We start from the raw sequence: 17,395 nt of genomic DNA, 5'->3' as shown, positions 1-17,395 counted from the left end.
ACCTATTACGGTGTATTCATGAACCTATTGTAGAGATTATCTATGAGAGCTTTTTTATTTTGATTTCGTGAACCTATTACCGGGAGTCCGCGGACCTATAGAGGAACGCCTTCTCTTAAGCTATATTTTCACTTGAGTTCGTGAACCTATATATGTGAGTTCGCAATCCTACATAAAGATAAATTTCCTAAAGCCTTTTTGCATTTGAGTTCGCAAACGTAGTACAAAAAAAATTCTCCCAAAGTTTTTTTTTCCATCTGAGTTCACGAACCTACCGGCTTGAATTCGCGAACCTATTGAGGCTTGCATTCTCCTGTAAATTTTTGTGTGTTTGAGTTCGTGAACCTTTTTTTTTAGTTCGCAACCTACAAAGGAAAAATTATATATTTTCTCTTTGTTGCTCCAAAGACTCAACCGTGAGCTCATGGACCTAAAAGATTTATGAGCCAACCCATGACGTCTATATCTTTTGTCTCATTCATTCTTCTTTGGATTTCAAGGCGAACTTTCTACACTCTTACGAATTGCTATGCTAGCTAATTCCTTTGGTTAGAAAAGTTTATTTCTTTTCATGATGTTTGAAGTTACGTTTGATAATAATTCTTTTCATAAGAATTATTTACTTTGGGCTTTTAATTTTCTATAAACTTCAAACTGTGAAAAAATCGTATTGCAAGCTCACTCCTTTCCAATAATAAAATTTCAGGAAATGACTTGGTTTAGGTGATTAATAATTAATTTAGGTTGCAAGAAATTGAATTCTTAGATCCTAAGTGTTAATACGAATTCTCGTTATGTTCTACCCGTCCTAGTCTACCAAGATGACCTCACTTTTCTTAGAATAGTATGGGGGAGAGTTGTCTTTCCATTGTACCTTGTCCTTCTTTATATAGACTTTCCAAAACCCCTTCCTTTTTATGACATCTTGCCATGTGTCCTAAACCTCCTTAATTACCACTAATGCCATCGCTTTTTCTAATGTAGCCTCCTTCTTCCTTGTTAATTCCTCCTTTGTCCCTTCCATCTCATGGGTACTTCTTTGGTGGACTTGGACCTTAGTCCCCAAGTCCCCATGTCTCACATGTGTCCTTTCCCATCTTTGGGGAACCCTCACCTGGTTTAAGGGGAATATTTTTCATGTATCAACATTAGTCCCCTGACTATGAGGTTAGTCGTAAGATAACCTTATAGTCACACTCACATGATCGAGTCAGCATATGCATGTCTTTGTGCGTGGAGAAGATCACCGGTTACTGCCTCGTGAATGATGTCACTCTCTCATATATATATATATATATATATATATGTACAACCGGTGCCTTCTTATCGTATTCCTTAATTTCTTCTTCTCTCCTTTTGTGGGATACTCGACTTGCATGGCTGAATCTCTCCACGAGTACGTGCTAGTCTTAGCACCTATTCCTGCATTAACATTTTTGATGTTCAAGCATGACGAACTGAAGCGTCTGCTGCTTGTGAAGGCTGAAGTCGAAGCGTTACGGGAGCGTAGAATTGCTAATAGACATGGCGCGAATACTAAGTTTAGGGAGGTGTCTGAAGCTTATAAAACCGAGTTAGACACGGAGCCAGCGGGTCGGGTGTCGTCAGAGACTCAACGCGCTCTGAATGATACCGCTACTTCACACGGCGCGGCTAATCAGTTGTATGCATATTCCCTAGCGATAGTGGCTACAATAGATCGGACTATTTCAGATTGTCGCCTCTGGATTTCCAACCTAGTGATGCGGTCACACTCTGGTCTTAACAGCGACCACTTCACTTGTACCTCATCCTTATGTTGAGGACGAACTAGCGCGTCTGCTTGTTCTAAGGGAGGAAGCGGGAATGCTGTGGACTCTTCGTTTGTTCCACCGAGACAAAACGCGTAGAGAATATGATGACCACGAGGACACCCTTTCACTTACCAAGGGGATGGGGCCGAGGACAAGATCATTCAGGCTATTACTAAATGAGTTCACGAGGCTGATCAAGATTTGCGCTTGGCTGACGTACAAGTCAGTAACAGTCGCCTGATGGTGGAGTCTCTGGACGTAGACATTGCTCGCTGCCTTTCGTTATTGGCAGACTAAAAACAAAATTAGTATATATTTTTTTTTAGTATTTCTCGAAGTACGGCCCCCTTTCGATGTTGTCCACGTGTCATCCGTGGTTTTGTGGTCGTTGTAATCGTTCATTCTTTCCTGATTCTCTATAAATATACAACTTTAGCTTCTTTGAGATCCAAATTGTCTGCTTATTTCTTTTTTTCTAAATGGCATATGTTCTTCATGGTTACGTATTTTCGCTGGGGACGATACCCTCGTTGGTTGACCCTCGATATAAAGAGGAGGAACTCGCAAGGCTTTTGCTAGTAAAAGCGGAGATTGAAGCGCTCAAGGCGCGGAGGGAGATTGACAGGGATTCCAAACGGGCCCAATTTTCTGATCAATACGATACATTTCAGATGACTGAAAGGTTTCGAGCGAAGGGGCGCGTATACGCGCAAATCCGCCGTGCATTAGACGAGACGGTTAAGATCCGCCAAGCTGCCGATCAGCTCTTTGAAGATTCCATTGTGATGATGGCCAGTATAGATCAAGCCATAGCTGACTATCGTCTATCTATCTCTGGGCGGGCCTCCCCTCACTTGCACGGGTATAATTTAACCCTTGCAGCGATCTCCGTGCTTGTTCGCTCCTTTGATATCCCTGTTGAGTTGAGGCGTTTGCTCCTTTTGAGGGGGGAGATATATATGTTGTTGGCTTCTCGGGTGGTGCACGTGGACAAGATGCGTGCGATTTATCATGGTCGAGAGGAAATGCTAGCCGCTGCTCGTAAATCAAAGGTTCCCGGCGAAATAAAGGAGCTCGATGAATTGGCTAATGAAACCGATTATGCGTTGGCTACTGCTATTGATCAGCGTGAGGAAGCACTCTTAATGGTGCAATCCGTAGATGCAGACATTGCTCATTGTCGTGTGTTACTATCAGATGATGAATGAGTGACAGACGACTTGTTGTCCTTAGGTTTAATTAGTTTTTTTTTAGCTTTCGTTTGTACTCGGGTATTTATTCTATATTGTGTATTTCACTCCGTCTGCCTTCCTTCTCTCCCTCTATTTGTGAGGGTTTAATTAAGGATATGCTTATTCCATCCCTCCTTTTAACAGGGACGCTGGGTAGGAACTTGTGATAAAGCGTATTTACCCTCTCTTCCTCTTACCCCCCTCTTTTTTTTAGCGGGGATTAGAAGGGAAGGATGTATGTTAAACGCGCCTACTCCCCACTTCGTTTTTCTCAATGGGGGTTGGGATGGCGGAATATATGTTAAACGCGCCTACTCCCCCTCTGTTTTTCTCAACAGGGAACTGGGAGGACGGGATGTATGTTAAACGCTCCTACGCTCCCCTCTTTGTTTTACTTGATGGGGATCCGGAGGACGGGATGTATGTTAAATGCGCCTACTCCCCTCTTTGTTTTTCTCAACTGGTAACTGGAAGGGCGGGATGTATGTGAAACGCGCTTACTCCCCCTCTGTTTTTCTCAACAGGGAACTGGGAGGGCGGGATGTATGTTAAACGCTCATACTCTCCCTTTTTTTTTATTTGATGGGGATCCGGAGGGCGGGATGTATGTTAAACACGCCTACTCCCCCTTCATTTTTCTTAATGGGGGGTTGGGGGGCGGGATTTATGTTAAGCGCGCCTACTCTCCCATCTTTTATATTTGATGAGGATCCGGAGGACGGGATGTATGTTAAACGCGCCTACTCCCCCCTTCGTTTTTCTTTATGGGGGTTGGGAGGGTTGGATTTATGTTAAACTCGCCTATTCTCCCCTCTTTTTTTATTTGATGGGGATCCGGAGGTCGGGATGTATGTTAAACGCGCCTACTCCCCTATTTGTTTTTCTGAACAGGGAACTGGGAGGGCGGGATGTATGTGCAACGCGCATACTCCCCTATTTGTTTTTCTTAACAGGGAACTGGGAGGGCGGGATTTGTGTAGAACACGGCTACTCCCCCGTTTACATTCCTGTGTCTTTTAGTAAGTTTGCGTACCCGATCGGGTGCCATTGGCGTTCCCGCAGCCTTTAATAAATTTTCCAGTCAATCGGGCGCTATTGACATTCCTGCAACTCTTAGTAAATTTGTCAGCCGATCGGGCGCCATTGGTATTCCCGCGGACTTTTTGTCAGTCGATCGGGCGTCATTGGCATTCCCGCAACCTTTTTTCAGTTGATTAGGCGTCATTGGCATTCTTGCAACTCTTAGTAAATTTGTCAGTCGATCAGGCGCCATTGACATTCCCGCGGCGTTTTTGTCAGCCGATCGGGTGCCATTGGCATTCCCGCGGCCTTTTGTCAGTCGATCGGGTGCCATTAGCGTTCCCGTAAACTTTTGTCATTCGATCAGGCGTCATTGGCGTTCCTACAACCTTTAGTAAATTTTTTAGCCGATCAGGCGCCATTGGCATTCCCGCAGACTTTTGTCAGTCGATCGGGCGCCATTGGCATTCCCGCAACCTATTCTCAGTCGATCAGGCGTCATTGGCATTCCTGCAACCTTTAGTAAATTTGTCAGCCGATCGGGTGCCATTGGCATTCCCGCAGCCTTTTTTCGGTCGATCGAGCGCCATTGGCATTCCCGCAACCTTTTGTCAGTCGATCAGGCGCCATTGGCATTCCTGTAACCTTTAGTAAATTTGTCAGCCGATCGGGTGACATTAGCATTCCCGCATCATTTTGTCAATCAATTGGGTGCCATTGGCGTCCCCGCGATCTTTGTTAGTCGTTACGAATCATATATCAAAATCGACTTTTATTTGAAACAAGAGTTTTACATTGATCTGTTTATGCATAAAACTTCTTTATCCATTTACCGTTGATGGGTGACTTGACTTTTGTGCCATTCATGCGTCTGAGCTTGTAATACCCGCTTTCTGCAACCTTTCTTACTCTGAAGGGTCCTTCCCATTTCGCGGCGAATTTTCCTGCACTAGCATTTCTTTGCACGTGAGAAGCAATCTTAAGGACCAAATCGTCTACCTCGAATCTCCTTTCCTTTACGTTCTGATTATAATAGTTCGATGTGCGCTTCCTGTACGCCTCAGCAAACCGTTCCGCCCGGGCTCTCCTCTCTTCTATTGTATCTAAATGGGCAAAGCGGCTTACTTCGTATGGTGTCGTATGGCTAGGCACTGCTACCCTCGCAGATGGAATTGCAATCTCTGCTGGTAAAATTGCATCCTCCCCATAGACCGTAGAATATGGCGACGCCCCCGTGGAACTCAGTTTCGAGATTTTGTATGCCCATACCGCGAGCGGGAGCTGCTCGTTCCACTCTCTGTGGTGGTCCTCCACTGTCCTGCTCAAGATCCGGATGAGCGTCTTATTGCTCTCCTCGGCTTGCCCGTTCCCTTGAGGATAGTAGGGGGTTGACATATGAAGCCTCACATTATATTGGCGTAGCAAATATATTACGTCCTTGTTTACAAAAAAACTTTTCATTATCCGCCCTGATAATCATGGGCGCGCCAAATATGCAAATAATATATTCTCTGATAAATTTTGCAATAGTTGCCCCGGCGTAGTCTTTGAGAGGTATCGCTTCGACCCATTTCGTGGTGTACTCGGTGGCGGTTATTATGTACTTATGGCGCTTCGAGGACATCGGGTTGATCTGCCCTATAATGTCTAAAGCCCAACTATGGAATGGCCATGGTGTTACCACGCTATGCAGCAGGGTGTGGGGTGTTCTGATTAGGTCTCCGTGTGTTCGGCAGTTGAGGCATCTTCTCACATGTTCTGCGGTATCGCTTTCCATAGTGGTCCAGTAAAACCCGCCTTCATAGAGCTGTAGAAACAACTTCCGCATTCCTTGATGTTCTGCATTGTGGGACCGAGTCATTACTTCAGCGGCCTCCTCGTCCGATAAACACCTTAACATAGCATTACTATAGCTTCTGCGGTAGAGAATCCCCTCATGCATGAAAAAACGCGCCGCTTTGTTTTGGATTTTTAGGGACGCCTGCCTGTCACTGGGTAATTTTCCGTTTTGGATGAAATCCACATATGGTTGTCTCCAATCTACCCCGTCGGCTGTGCAGACTTCGGAGAGTTGTGGTGGGGCTTGGCAATCAGCGCAACTGTCTTGAAGGGCCGCTGCTTGCACTGACATACTAAGCCAGTATACCCCTCTCCTCTGAAGCTTTATGTATAGATGGACTGCTGCAGTTTGCCCACATGTCGTCGTGTGCAGCTCCCGGAGTATTTTTTCCGCTTCTCTCTTATTTACGCACCTGGCGAGGGCTCCCCCTGTTTCTCGATAGTAAAGAGCTCCTTGGATCAATACGAATTGTTTCATAGTTCGGGTAGGTATTACACGATCCTCTTCCGTTTTGCTCAGATTGTCGATGTAAGTCCGCCTCCAATCATCCGCCTCCTTGAAGGCCATATCTTCTTTCCAGGTGTTAGGCAGCTCCTTCCTTTTAACTGTTACCGTGCCCTCTTCTTTATCATTCAATTGCATCTTGCTAGCTAGTGTTTCCAGGGCATCATCATTTTTATTCTTTCCGCTGCCTGTATGATCTAGGGTCGACCCTGTCTGACTTATCAGGTTTTGGGCCTCTGCTTGATCTGGAGCTAAATGTGGCTCCTTGACGTGGAAATCCCCGTTGACTTGATTAGTTACCAACCTCGAGTCACCTTTTATTTCGACGCCTCCCAAGCCAAGCTCCTTTGCGATTCTGAGCCCTAGGATTAAAGCTTCATATTCGGCTACATTATTACTACAAGAAAAGTCCAACTTGAATGAATATGAGAGCAATTCTCCTTGCGGTGCTTCGAACACTACTCCCGCTCCTCCGACAGTATCATATGACGATTTATCGAAAAACATGGTCCAAGGCTTGTTAATATCAGCGGAATCTACCTCTCCCGGCACCCGGTCATGAATCTCGTCATCTCCTTCTCCAGGAAACATAGCCATTAGGTCAGCGATGGCTTTCCCTCGTACTCCTTTAGGTTGATGATAGTCGAGTTCGAATTCTGATAGATGCAACAGCCATCGGGTCGTTCTCCCAGTCAAGATGGGCTTATAGGAGAGGTAGGTTATGGGGTTTGCGCGGCCACAACGATCGTCTTATGTGTCAGGAGGTATGGCCTTAATTTTTGGGTTGCGTAGATGAGGGCTAGGCATGCTTGTTCAACTCGTGGGTACCTCAGCTCTGCGTCTCTTAAAAACCGACTGACGTAGTAGATGGGTGATACTTCATTTCCTCCCATATCTTGTGCCAGGACTGCCCCTATGGCTGAGCTTGTGAACGTCGTGTATAAGTAAAGAGGCACTTCCTTTATTGGTGGTTTGAGAATTTGGGGGCTGACGAGGCACTGCTTTATTTTTTCAAACGCGACCTGTTGAGTTTCTTCCCATTTGAAGACGGTCCCTTTCCTTAGTAGAGGAAAGAACACTGACATTATCTATGCCAAACCAGGCACGAAGCGTCGTATATACGATATCCGCCCTATAAACGCCCGGAGCTCTTTGGCATTAGTCGGAGGTGTCATGGTCATGATCGCCTCGACCTTACTTGGATCCACCCGAATCTCTTCATCGGTTACAACGAATCCCAAGAATTTTCCGGATGTAACCCCAAAGGCGCACTTGAACGGGTTCATCTTGAGTGGGTACTTCCTACATCTTTCGAAGACCCTCTTTAGGTGAGATTCGTGGCTCTCATACTCTAAAGTCTTAACTACTATGTCATCCACATATACCTCCACCGTCTGATGTAGTAGATCGTGGAATATGGATGTCATGGCGCGCTGATACGTGGCACCGGCGTTCTTTATCCCGAAGGGCATCACTACGTAGTAGAAGTTCCCATATGGAGTTTGGAAGGCAGTCTTTTTTGCATCCTCTTCGGCCATCTTTATTTGGTTATATCCATTAAGCCCATCCATGAAAGAGAAGTGTGTCTTGCCTCCAGTCGCGTCTAGCGTTAATTCGATGTTGGGCAGTGGGAAATCGTCTTTGGGACAGACCCGATTGAGATCCTTATAGTCCACGTAGCACCGGATCTTTCCATTCTTCTTCACCACTGGGAAGATGTTGTCTAACCAGGTCGGGTGATGAATAGGTCTGATGAACTTGTCTTTCAACAGGCGTTCCACTTCTTCTTTTATTGTGAGGGCGGTTGCCCTCGGGAACTCTCTACTTCTTTGTTTTATCGGCTGGAATTCAGGAGACACTCCAAGGTTATGAGCTACGAGGCTGCTGTCTAGACCCGGCATTTCATCATAATCGTAAGCGAAAACATCTTTGTATTCCCTGAGAAAGGCGATCAATGCTTCCCTTTCTTTCACGTCCAAACTTTTACTGGTCATGATTGGTCGCTTGTCATTTTCTGTTCCGATGTTAATTTCTTCTACATCATCCATGGTGATGTCTTTAGGAGCCCGTTCTTCTATAGACCCTGTATTCGCACCAAGTAGTTCCTGTAATTCTCCATCATCGATTGTATTGTAAGGTAGCTCGTTTAGTTTTTGATCGTCTGAGGGGGACTTTACGTTGGTAAGTTTTGCGTGCTTGTAGATTCTCCCCCGGTTAATTGCTATAAGCCATACACGTGTCCCCCATCCGGTCTTGAGAAACGTTGGAACCTCTGTTGACCTTCTTGCTTTCGCTTTCTTTCCTCTGGGAACGTCATCCTGGACGGGATGAAGACTGACTTGGTTGTCTCTGTCTTCTCTTCCTCTCCCCATTTTGGTAGCGGGATAAGTTTTACCTCGGGAATTTCGTCCGCCTCCTTAGCCAAATCATAAAAAACCACATCTGCCATATAAGCTTTTTCCGGGTCAAAAGGGTGGCTCGTGGCTGGTATCCGGAATTTCCTTCCTCCTATGTTAGTTTTGACGCACTGATGGCATGTTGACGCTACCACCTTATGGTTGAGTAACCACCCTCGTCCTAGCAGTACATGGAACGTCGTGTCGTCTTCCAGTACATAGAAAGGGGTAAGCCCACGAATGAGACCAATCTTCATAACCAAATGGACGATCCCGATGACCGTCTGAGTATGTCCTCCAAATCCTTTTACCGTTGTGGTTCGCATTTTGACTGCCGACTGCTGCATCCCTAGAAGGTCTAGTGTGTATGTAGAGATTGAATTTAGAGATGCGTCCCCATCCAAGAAGGCCCTCTTCAAAGGAATCTTATTGATTTGCGCGGTCATATACAGGGGTCTAAGGTGCTCTTCCAGATAGCAAATATCCTCGTCTGTGAATAAGATAACTTCTTTGGGGAGGGAATCATAAGGCTTTCCTGCCGAAATTTCTGCAATAGCTTTGTCCGCTTCCCTACTTTGATCCTCACTAAAACCCAACGAGTAAAAAAACTTCTGAGCCAACACTATGCCCGCGAATTTGCTAGCGACGCCATCTATGTTTGTAAATGCGCAGCTTTCTATGATGACCTCGCATGCTTCTTCGTCCTTTTCTTTCCAGGGTTTCCATTCGTCTCCGCTGGGATCATGTGAAAGCATCATTACCTGATTTTGAGTTGCTTTTCCTCCTCGGAATCCCCCATTTCGATTTCTCCCACTTCCAGTTTATTCTGAAACATTCTTCTTAGGTTATAGCAGTCGACCGTGGGGTGTTGTACTCTGCGATGGAAGTGACAGTACCTGGCATTGCTCTTCTGGATTGGGGTCCCCCTTGTTGAAGGCAGCTGAATTTATTTATTCGCTACCCACTTCTCCAAGAGTCCGATGATCTGATCATTACTACAAGACAACGGGAGAGGAAGCGGTTGGTCCCTGTATGACTGATTTGTTTGCGCGCCCCGGCCTTCTTGGTTGTTGTTTGCGCGGGTGTTGCTTGGTATTGTTGAGACAGTGTTGACTGCGTTGCGCCAGACATAATCCGAGTTGATTTCTTCAACACAATCTGCGATTCTCGTTGCGGCTTTTCCAGCTCGATGAATGTTGGAAATCGGAAGTTCACTAGGCTTTTCTTGAAACATGGTATCATTCCTCGTACGCAGATCTCCACTAGTGCATCTTCTTTAACGTCCTCATGGCAATCCAGTGCGAAATGTCAAAACCGAGTGATATACTTCCCTATGTCTTACCCTAACCGCTGGTTACACTTACTCAAGTCGATGGTCGTGACTTTCCTTTTTGCGAAGTAAAACTTTCTAAGGAAGTGTGTGGACAGGTCCGTCCATGAGCTGATGCTTCCGGGTTTTAGGTTATCATACCAAGAAAAGGTCGTCTCAGACAACGACTTCGGGAACTCCCCTAGGCATAATTTCCCACGAGAGGCTCGATCGTTCGTAGAAGCGATGAATCGGCTAAGATATTCTCGCGCATTCCCTTGTATATCATACACTTTGAACTTTGGTGAGGTATAATCTTATGGATATTGATAATCCACGATCTCATGGGTGTACGGGCTTGCCATAAAATCGTAGTTATTATGTTTTACCACTTTGTAGTTCGTCTTGGAAAACTTGGCCATCGCCTCCTGCGTCATCATTCCGTGATCCTCTCTTTTATCCTCGACGTTTTCTAAGGCTTCCTAGGCGCTTTGCTCGTTGCTAGTTTATTTTAGCAATTTTCTCAACTCTCTTTCCCTGCGGATGTGTTCCTCCAACTCTTTCTACATTTCCTTTAAAGTAGGTTGCGCGAGTGACGTGCTTCCACCTTATAGTTGTTTATCCTTCTCCTGCGTCGCCTCAAGTCTTCTCGATTGTAAGATTGGGTCTGTCACTATCCCTATCCGCTCCCCTTCTAGGTTGGGGGCGGATTATTCAACTGACCGCTAGTCGCGTTTGGGTTAGTACGCTCGGCTGCATTATGATAAACTAGGCACGAGTCTCCGGGTGTGGTCGCCAAATGTTAATACCAGAATTCTCGTTAGGTTCTACCCATCTTAGTCTACCAAGATGACCTCACTTTTCTTAGAATAGTATGGGGAGAGTTGTCTTTCCATTGTGCCTTGTCCTTCCTTATATAGACTTTCCAAAACCCCTTCCTTTTTATGATATCTTGCCATGTGTCCTAAACCTCCTTAATTACCACTAATGCCATCCCTTTTCCTAATGTAGCCTCCTTCTTCCTTGTTAATTCCTCCTTTGTCCCTTCCACCTCATGGGTACTTCTTTGGTGGACTTGGTTCTTAGTCCCCATGTCTCACATGTGGCCTTTCCCCTCTTTGGGGCACCCTCACCTGTTTCAAGGAGAATTATTTTTCATGTATCAACACTAAGCAACTCATTATAAACTAGAGACACTAGCAACAATTAGAATATAATCTCTACACTCATGTGTATCTTGTTGAAAATTTGGTGGTATACTTAGTACCTTATTCTTTTGATAACTGATTTATTAGCAATACATCTTTCACTTTAGTCTTCAAATAATTACTTTTACTTTTTTGATTCTTGTGTTTTGTTATTAAAGCAACCATTTTGTAACCTGGGCATTGTTTAAAATCATTTTTAATAGAAATATGGTATTGATTATATTACCAATTTATAGAAAGGCTTTAACCAGAAGAGACTATTGAAATCAGAGATTAGGTATCCTTGTACTTTTACTGTGGATCGTAAAGTTGTATCCATATTTTCAAATTGATGTGTTATGACCAATTATCAACCTCACAAACTATAAATATATTTTCTTTACATGTGCGCTTAACTTTGTTTTTTTTATTACACTTGATTAATCATGCTTTCAACGTCCGCACTATTATAACCGTGAATGTTTTTAATTAGCATGGTCAGTTTTAAAACAAGAGTGATTATTAAAGGTTTATAACCGTAAATGTTTTATAATCTCAAACCACACCAATAATGATTTTAAATGTTTTTTTACGGTTTTTTTTTTGTATTATATTATAAAGGTTTTTAAAGCATTTAATTCTTTTTAATGGTCTTAGTTACGAGAAAATCATTATGAAGATATGTTATAAATATTATGACCCTCGGATGTTTATGCATCGGATGAGTATGGAATGGCCGGATGTTTCGTTTATCTCTCAAAAAATTATATGTCTGCCAGTCGTGAAAATCACAAACTATTTTTTTATAGACATAATCTCTAAGATATAACAACCATAATGTTCTGATAATACCTTAGAATAAACGTACCGATAAGGCTCATTTTAGAAGTTAATAGGTGAATTGAGTTGAATTAGTTTTTGAATCAGGGAAAAAAAAAGGAAACGACCTATTTAGATTTTTTGGGTTACGAAAGGGGTTAAATTTAATGAGTGGAGAATTATTTTGATGTAAATAAATCGTGGGTTACAAATAGGAAAAGCCTATTCATAAGCTGATAAATTCTACCGTACATTTTTCAAAACAAGTTGTTATTATTTTCTCGAGTTTTAAAGCAATATTTATCGTAGTCGAAGTTTCATCTATATCTAATATAATTATTAAAAAAAATCATTTTATAAATTTGGGTATTTTCTAAAATTGTTATTGATAGAAATATACTATCTATTATATCACCAATTTGTATAAAGGATTTGAATGGAAGCTAGGGGATCTCTAAAATTAGAGATTAGTTATCCTTAGTTATCCTTATACTTTTACTTAGAATTGCCTATTAAGTAGCTGATAAATTCTATGCTATATTTTCTCGAGGGAATAACATCTTCATATACGATGTCATTGATGTATCTTCGTGATTAATGTTTTTTTATTTTTGAAAAGATGAGGAATTTATTTATATAGGCGATTAGTCAGGGTTTACATATTTCAGGAATGTAGCATTCCTAGTCTTTACAATTGGGTAAAAAAACATTTGTGTAACTAATTCCCAATTATAAACATTAATTTACGACCGACTTTTTCGTTGATCCTTTAGCTCCTTGATAGCGTTGATATTCCTGCGGGTCCGGAGTCCTGTTTTGATTCTTGAGACCTGGATAGTTTCACTACGAAGTTGGTTATTTCTCGACTTCGGTACTTTAGTCCACAGTTGGTGTAGAACACAACATAAACAGCTAGCCCAATGTTTGTTGTTGGTAAAAAAAGCGGGGTACAACAACCACACCCAATATTTTGATTAGCAATCTGTATAGACTAACTCCAATATACTTTCAAGAGAATCAACTAGACTCAATATTAATAAAGTATATCAAAGAGTTATCATCTCTCTTTCTCGATTCAACTCTTACTCAAGCAAATAGAAATCTGCGAGTCTAAATGAATACAAGAGAAATCACTTGAACGATACCAAAGACCAATGTTCAAGTATCAATCAATTTCAATCAACAACCAAGGGTCGGATTTATAATTGATTGATTCAAACGCACAATCTGTGATATTTCAATTATATAACAAAATATAATACGGAAAAGAAATAACAAAGACACCAGAATTTTGTTAACGAGGAAACCGCAAATGCAGAAAAACCCCGGGACCTAATCCAGATTGAACACACATTGTATTAAGCCGTTACAGACACTAGCCTACTACAAACTAACTTCGGTCTGGACTGTAGTTGAACCCCAATCAATCTCACACTGATCCAAGGTACAGTGGCGCTCCTTGTCTCTGATCCCAGCAGGATACTACGCACTTGATTCCCTTAGCTGGTCTCACCCACAACTAAGAGTTGCTACGACCCAAAGTCGAAGACTTTAATAAACAAATATGTATCACACAGAAAAGTCTACGATAATAGATAAATTTCTCTCCCACAGAAATATCTACAAGTTTTTGTTCCGTCTTTTGATAAATCAAGGTGAACAGGAACCAATTGATAACCCGAACTTATATTCCCGAAGAACAACCTAGTATTATCAATCACCTCACAATAATCTTAATCGACGCGGCGAAAGAAGATATTGTGGAATCACAAACGATGAGACGAAGATGTTTGTGACTACTTTTATATCTTGCCTATCGGAGATAACAATCTCAATCCAATCATTGCGATTGTACTCAACACGATAGAATCATCAAGATCAGATCACACAACCACAAGAAAGTATTATCGGTCTGGCTTCACAATCCCAATGAAGTCTTCAAGTCGTTAACCTACAGGGTCTCGAGAAGAAACCTAAGGTTAAAGGAGAATCGACTCTAGCTTATACAACTAGTATCACACAGGAGGTGTGGGGATTAGGTTTTCCAGTTGCTAGAGTTCTCCCTTATATAGTCTTTCAAATCAGGATTTGCAATCAATGTTAGCTTAGTAACAAAGCATTCAATATTCACCGTTAGATAAAAACCTGTTTAGATTCAAGCTAATATCTTTCAACCGTCATATCGAAAACTTAGCTTGTCACACACAAATGAAATGCACGATTTTAGGTTTGTGCAACCGTACCCAAACATGTACATTTGTTGGTTCAACAGTAGTTAACCAAATGGTTAGCCATATGAGCACTTTCATATCAACCATATTCTTCTTCACCATAACTAGTTCAAATGACTCAAATGAATTAGTTAGAGGGTTTTTCAATTGTATAAATCTTATATAACTTTACAAGACACAATCGAAGCAAAAACGATTTGATTCACTCGAATCGATTCATGAACTTTATAGCCACGGTTTGCAATTTGCATTCCTTAGTTAATATAAATATAAGTTCACAAATAATCGTCTTTAGATATAACCAACTAAAGTACGCGGACTTAGTTCGCAGACTTAAGTTCCCGGAAGGAGTTCACAAATTCCAGCAGATATTCTCGGGATGAGAACCTCCGCCAGTTCGCGGAGTGGGTTCGTGGACTGAGTTCCCAGATCTTGTTCCGGTTTTCCTGATCAACAAAGTACGCATACTTTGGTTCAAGGAATAAGGACTTATACATATATGTGTTGCCACACAATGCTAATATCCAACATTGGTTATATAATCTAAACTCTCATTTCAATCGTTGAAACATTCTTAGAGGACGTTATATAGTTGTTATTCACAAACCATTTTTCGTCAAAGCTATTTTTAAAGTGATTGAAACATAACATGACTTTCGTCACTAGGTAAAGATTATCTTGGCCAAAGCGAAAGCTTACCAACACATATTTCGAGAAATAGATAAGCGATATAAACTCGGCTCGCAATAGCAAATGTGTATAATCAAAGTATATATAGCAAAACGACTTTTATCTAAAGATAGGAGATAGAGTAGATAGACTTTTGAGTGATAGATAATTTCAAGTCTCCACATACCTTTTAGTCGATGAAGTTCCACCAGTTCCTTGAGTAGTTCTTCGTCTTGTATGATGATCGCCATGGAGTTCTTGATCTCAAATACACTTTCTATACTAGTCCGAGACTTAGCTATAGTATACTAGAAATCAAAACTTATAGTTTTGATCACTAACATTGACAAACATGCTTGAGATAGCAACGCATGCGAGTTCGACCGAACAGTGCTCTAATAATCTCCCCCTTTGTCAATTTTAGTGACAAAACTATCAATACATATGGAATACAAAAATAAATAAGAAAACTTTTGTAGCTCCTATTCCACATGCATAATCTTCAACATTACTCGAAATCTTCGTCACTTCCAAGTACTCCAATGATCCCAAAAAGGTTGTAAGTTCAGCATCATCGTTGTTGAAAATCCGTAGCTATAACAATGAGAAAACAAATATTCTCAATCATTGTTATACAGTGTCATAATATTATTACACAGCGTCAAAGTTCAATTGTATCGAAACTTCAACAACAATACTATGGTGATATGTATCACTCCCCCTTAGTCAATACTTCATCTCACATGGAAACCACTCCCCCTTACATAATGATCCGAAAACCATATGTATTTGTAGTGTGAATTACATATTAATTCTCCCTCTTTTTGTCAATAAAATTGTCAAAGCTACGAAAACGGGATCCTAATAAAATTTCCAAAAGAGACATTTCATGACCAAAAGAAAGAACATATCAACTTGTTTAGATGCAATCATAAAGCCGAAGCTAAATGCTTTCATTAAGGAGTTTATAAAGATACAAGATAACTCCTATAATATTCCACATCCGCACTCCCCACAATGATTTGGCAATTAAGCACAAGTTCAATTAAGAACTCTCCCCCATAATATGTCATTCCCGAAAGAACAACAAGAGCGACCTTAATGTCAAAAGAAAAGAAGGATTTCTTTGGACATAACAAATCACATCCGAATATGAATTTGAATCCAAAAATACTCAATTAGATTAATCACAAGAGAACCCATAATTAATCTAATCGTAAATATACAACCAAATTAACCACAAAAAGTGATGAATTTAATTGATCATGCTCGACATAAGAGTACTTACGGAGACTCACAGTATAACATAAAAATATGGATCAGTGAAGATCAATACTGCAGAAAATACAAGGATTCATTTTAATTTCCATCACCATTTGCACAATGACATACAATAGACATAATCCTTGTCAACAAAATATTTTAACCTATCTTTCATCAATAAATGACATAATAGGCTTAACTTTTGTATTGTCAAAAGTTCATTCATTCTTTTACCAATACATGCATATCGACATATGAAACACTTAACTTTTGACAAGGTTATTTGTACTTCTTATGAACTCAATCATATGTAGCAATTTAATTGAAAATCATTCTGTAGATGGGGAAAAACGATTTGCTGGTTTTTACGGAATTGAGGAGATGACCATACGGAGGAGACTCCTTGAACCGAGCAAATGCTCAACCTCACACAGATGCATTGCAAGAACGGAGTGCTTTAAGTTTGAGAGATCAATATGTAGGACTCCGGCCTAAACCAAGACAGTGGTCGTTCCAGAGGCAATTCGGTCACAAGAGAGGATAGGTTGATTTGTAGGAGGGAAGCTGATAAATGTGTGAGATCAATGGTGATTGAGATTGTAGGTGTGTTGTGTATTATGCCTAAGAAAGTTCTGAATGATTGAATTTACTCAGTTGAGAGTGATTGCTCAGACGATGAGTTCGTGTAGACGAAAGATTCTCTGTATGAACTTATCGAGAAATTTTTGTTTGTTTCAATCATGATTCATAGGCCTTTTATATTTCTGGAATTGTAAACACCTTGATACCATGAAGTGTGACAGTTGATGAAGTCAAAGAGTGGGGAAGTGGCAAGTCGTGTCAAAACCAGTTGCTCATCGTGCGGAGACTTGGTTGATTTCCCATCCACTACTCTGCTAACTCCTCCAACTGATTGCACGAATTGCTCACATTCTCATCGGGTGTATGAACACACGTGCCGTAGACCGCCAGACCAAAACCCTAGTTAATATCCCCCCATGTGACACGATTGACATCTCGTGATTGTGGATTCAGTTGCTGACTTTATGGGATGATGAGTCCCTGTATTACTGAGTCGAACGTGATTTGAAAATGTTCTGATACTCATGATTTGAACATGCCTGCTGAGAAA

The 17,395-nt window shown here is 41.6% G+C and overlaps 1 protein-coding gene across 1 annotated transcript; it reads right to left on the bottom strand.

Annotated features, from left to right (window-relative positions):
- Nucleotides 1-4,849: 4,849 nt before the first annotated feature.
- Nucleotides 4,850-6,986, bottom strand: LOC113305681. Its single transcript, XM_026554697.1, has 2 exons — nt 5,799-6,986; nt 4,850-5,482 (listed from the first exon to the last, which is right to left on the bottom strand). The coding sequence occupies exons 1-2, from the start codon at nt 6,984-6,986 to the stop codon at nt 4,850-4,852; spliced, it is 1,821 nt and encodes a 606-aa protein (XP_026410482.1).
- Nucleotides 6,987-17,395: the final 10,409 nt, after the last annotated feature.

Source organism: Papaver somniferum, chromosome 8 (genome assembly GCF_003573695.1).
Source record: "Papaver somniferum cultivar HN1 chromosome 8, ASM357369v1, whole genome shotgun sequence".
Taxonomy (NCBI): Eukaryota; Viridiplantae; Streptophyta; class Magnoliopsida; order Ranunculales; family Papaveraceae; genus Papaver; species Papaver somniferum.
The sequence above is the reverse complement of the archived record's forward strand: the minus strand, read 5'-3'. Positions and strand labels throughout refer to the sequence as shown.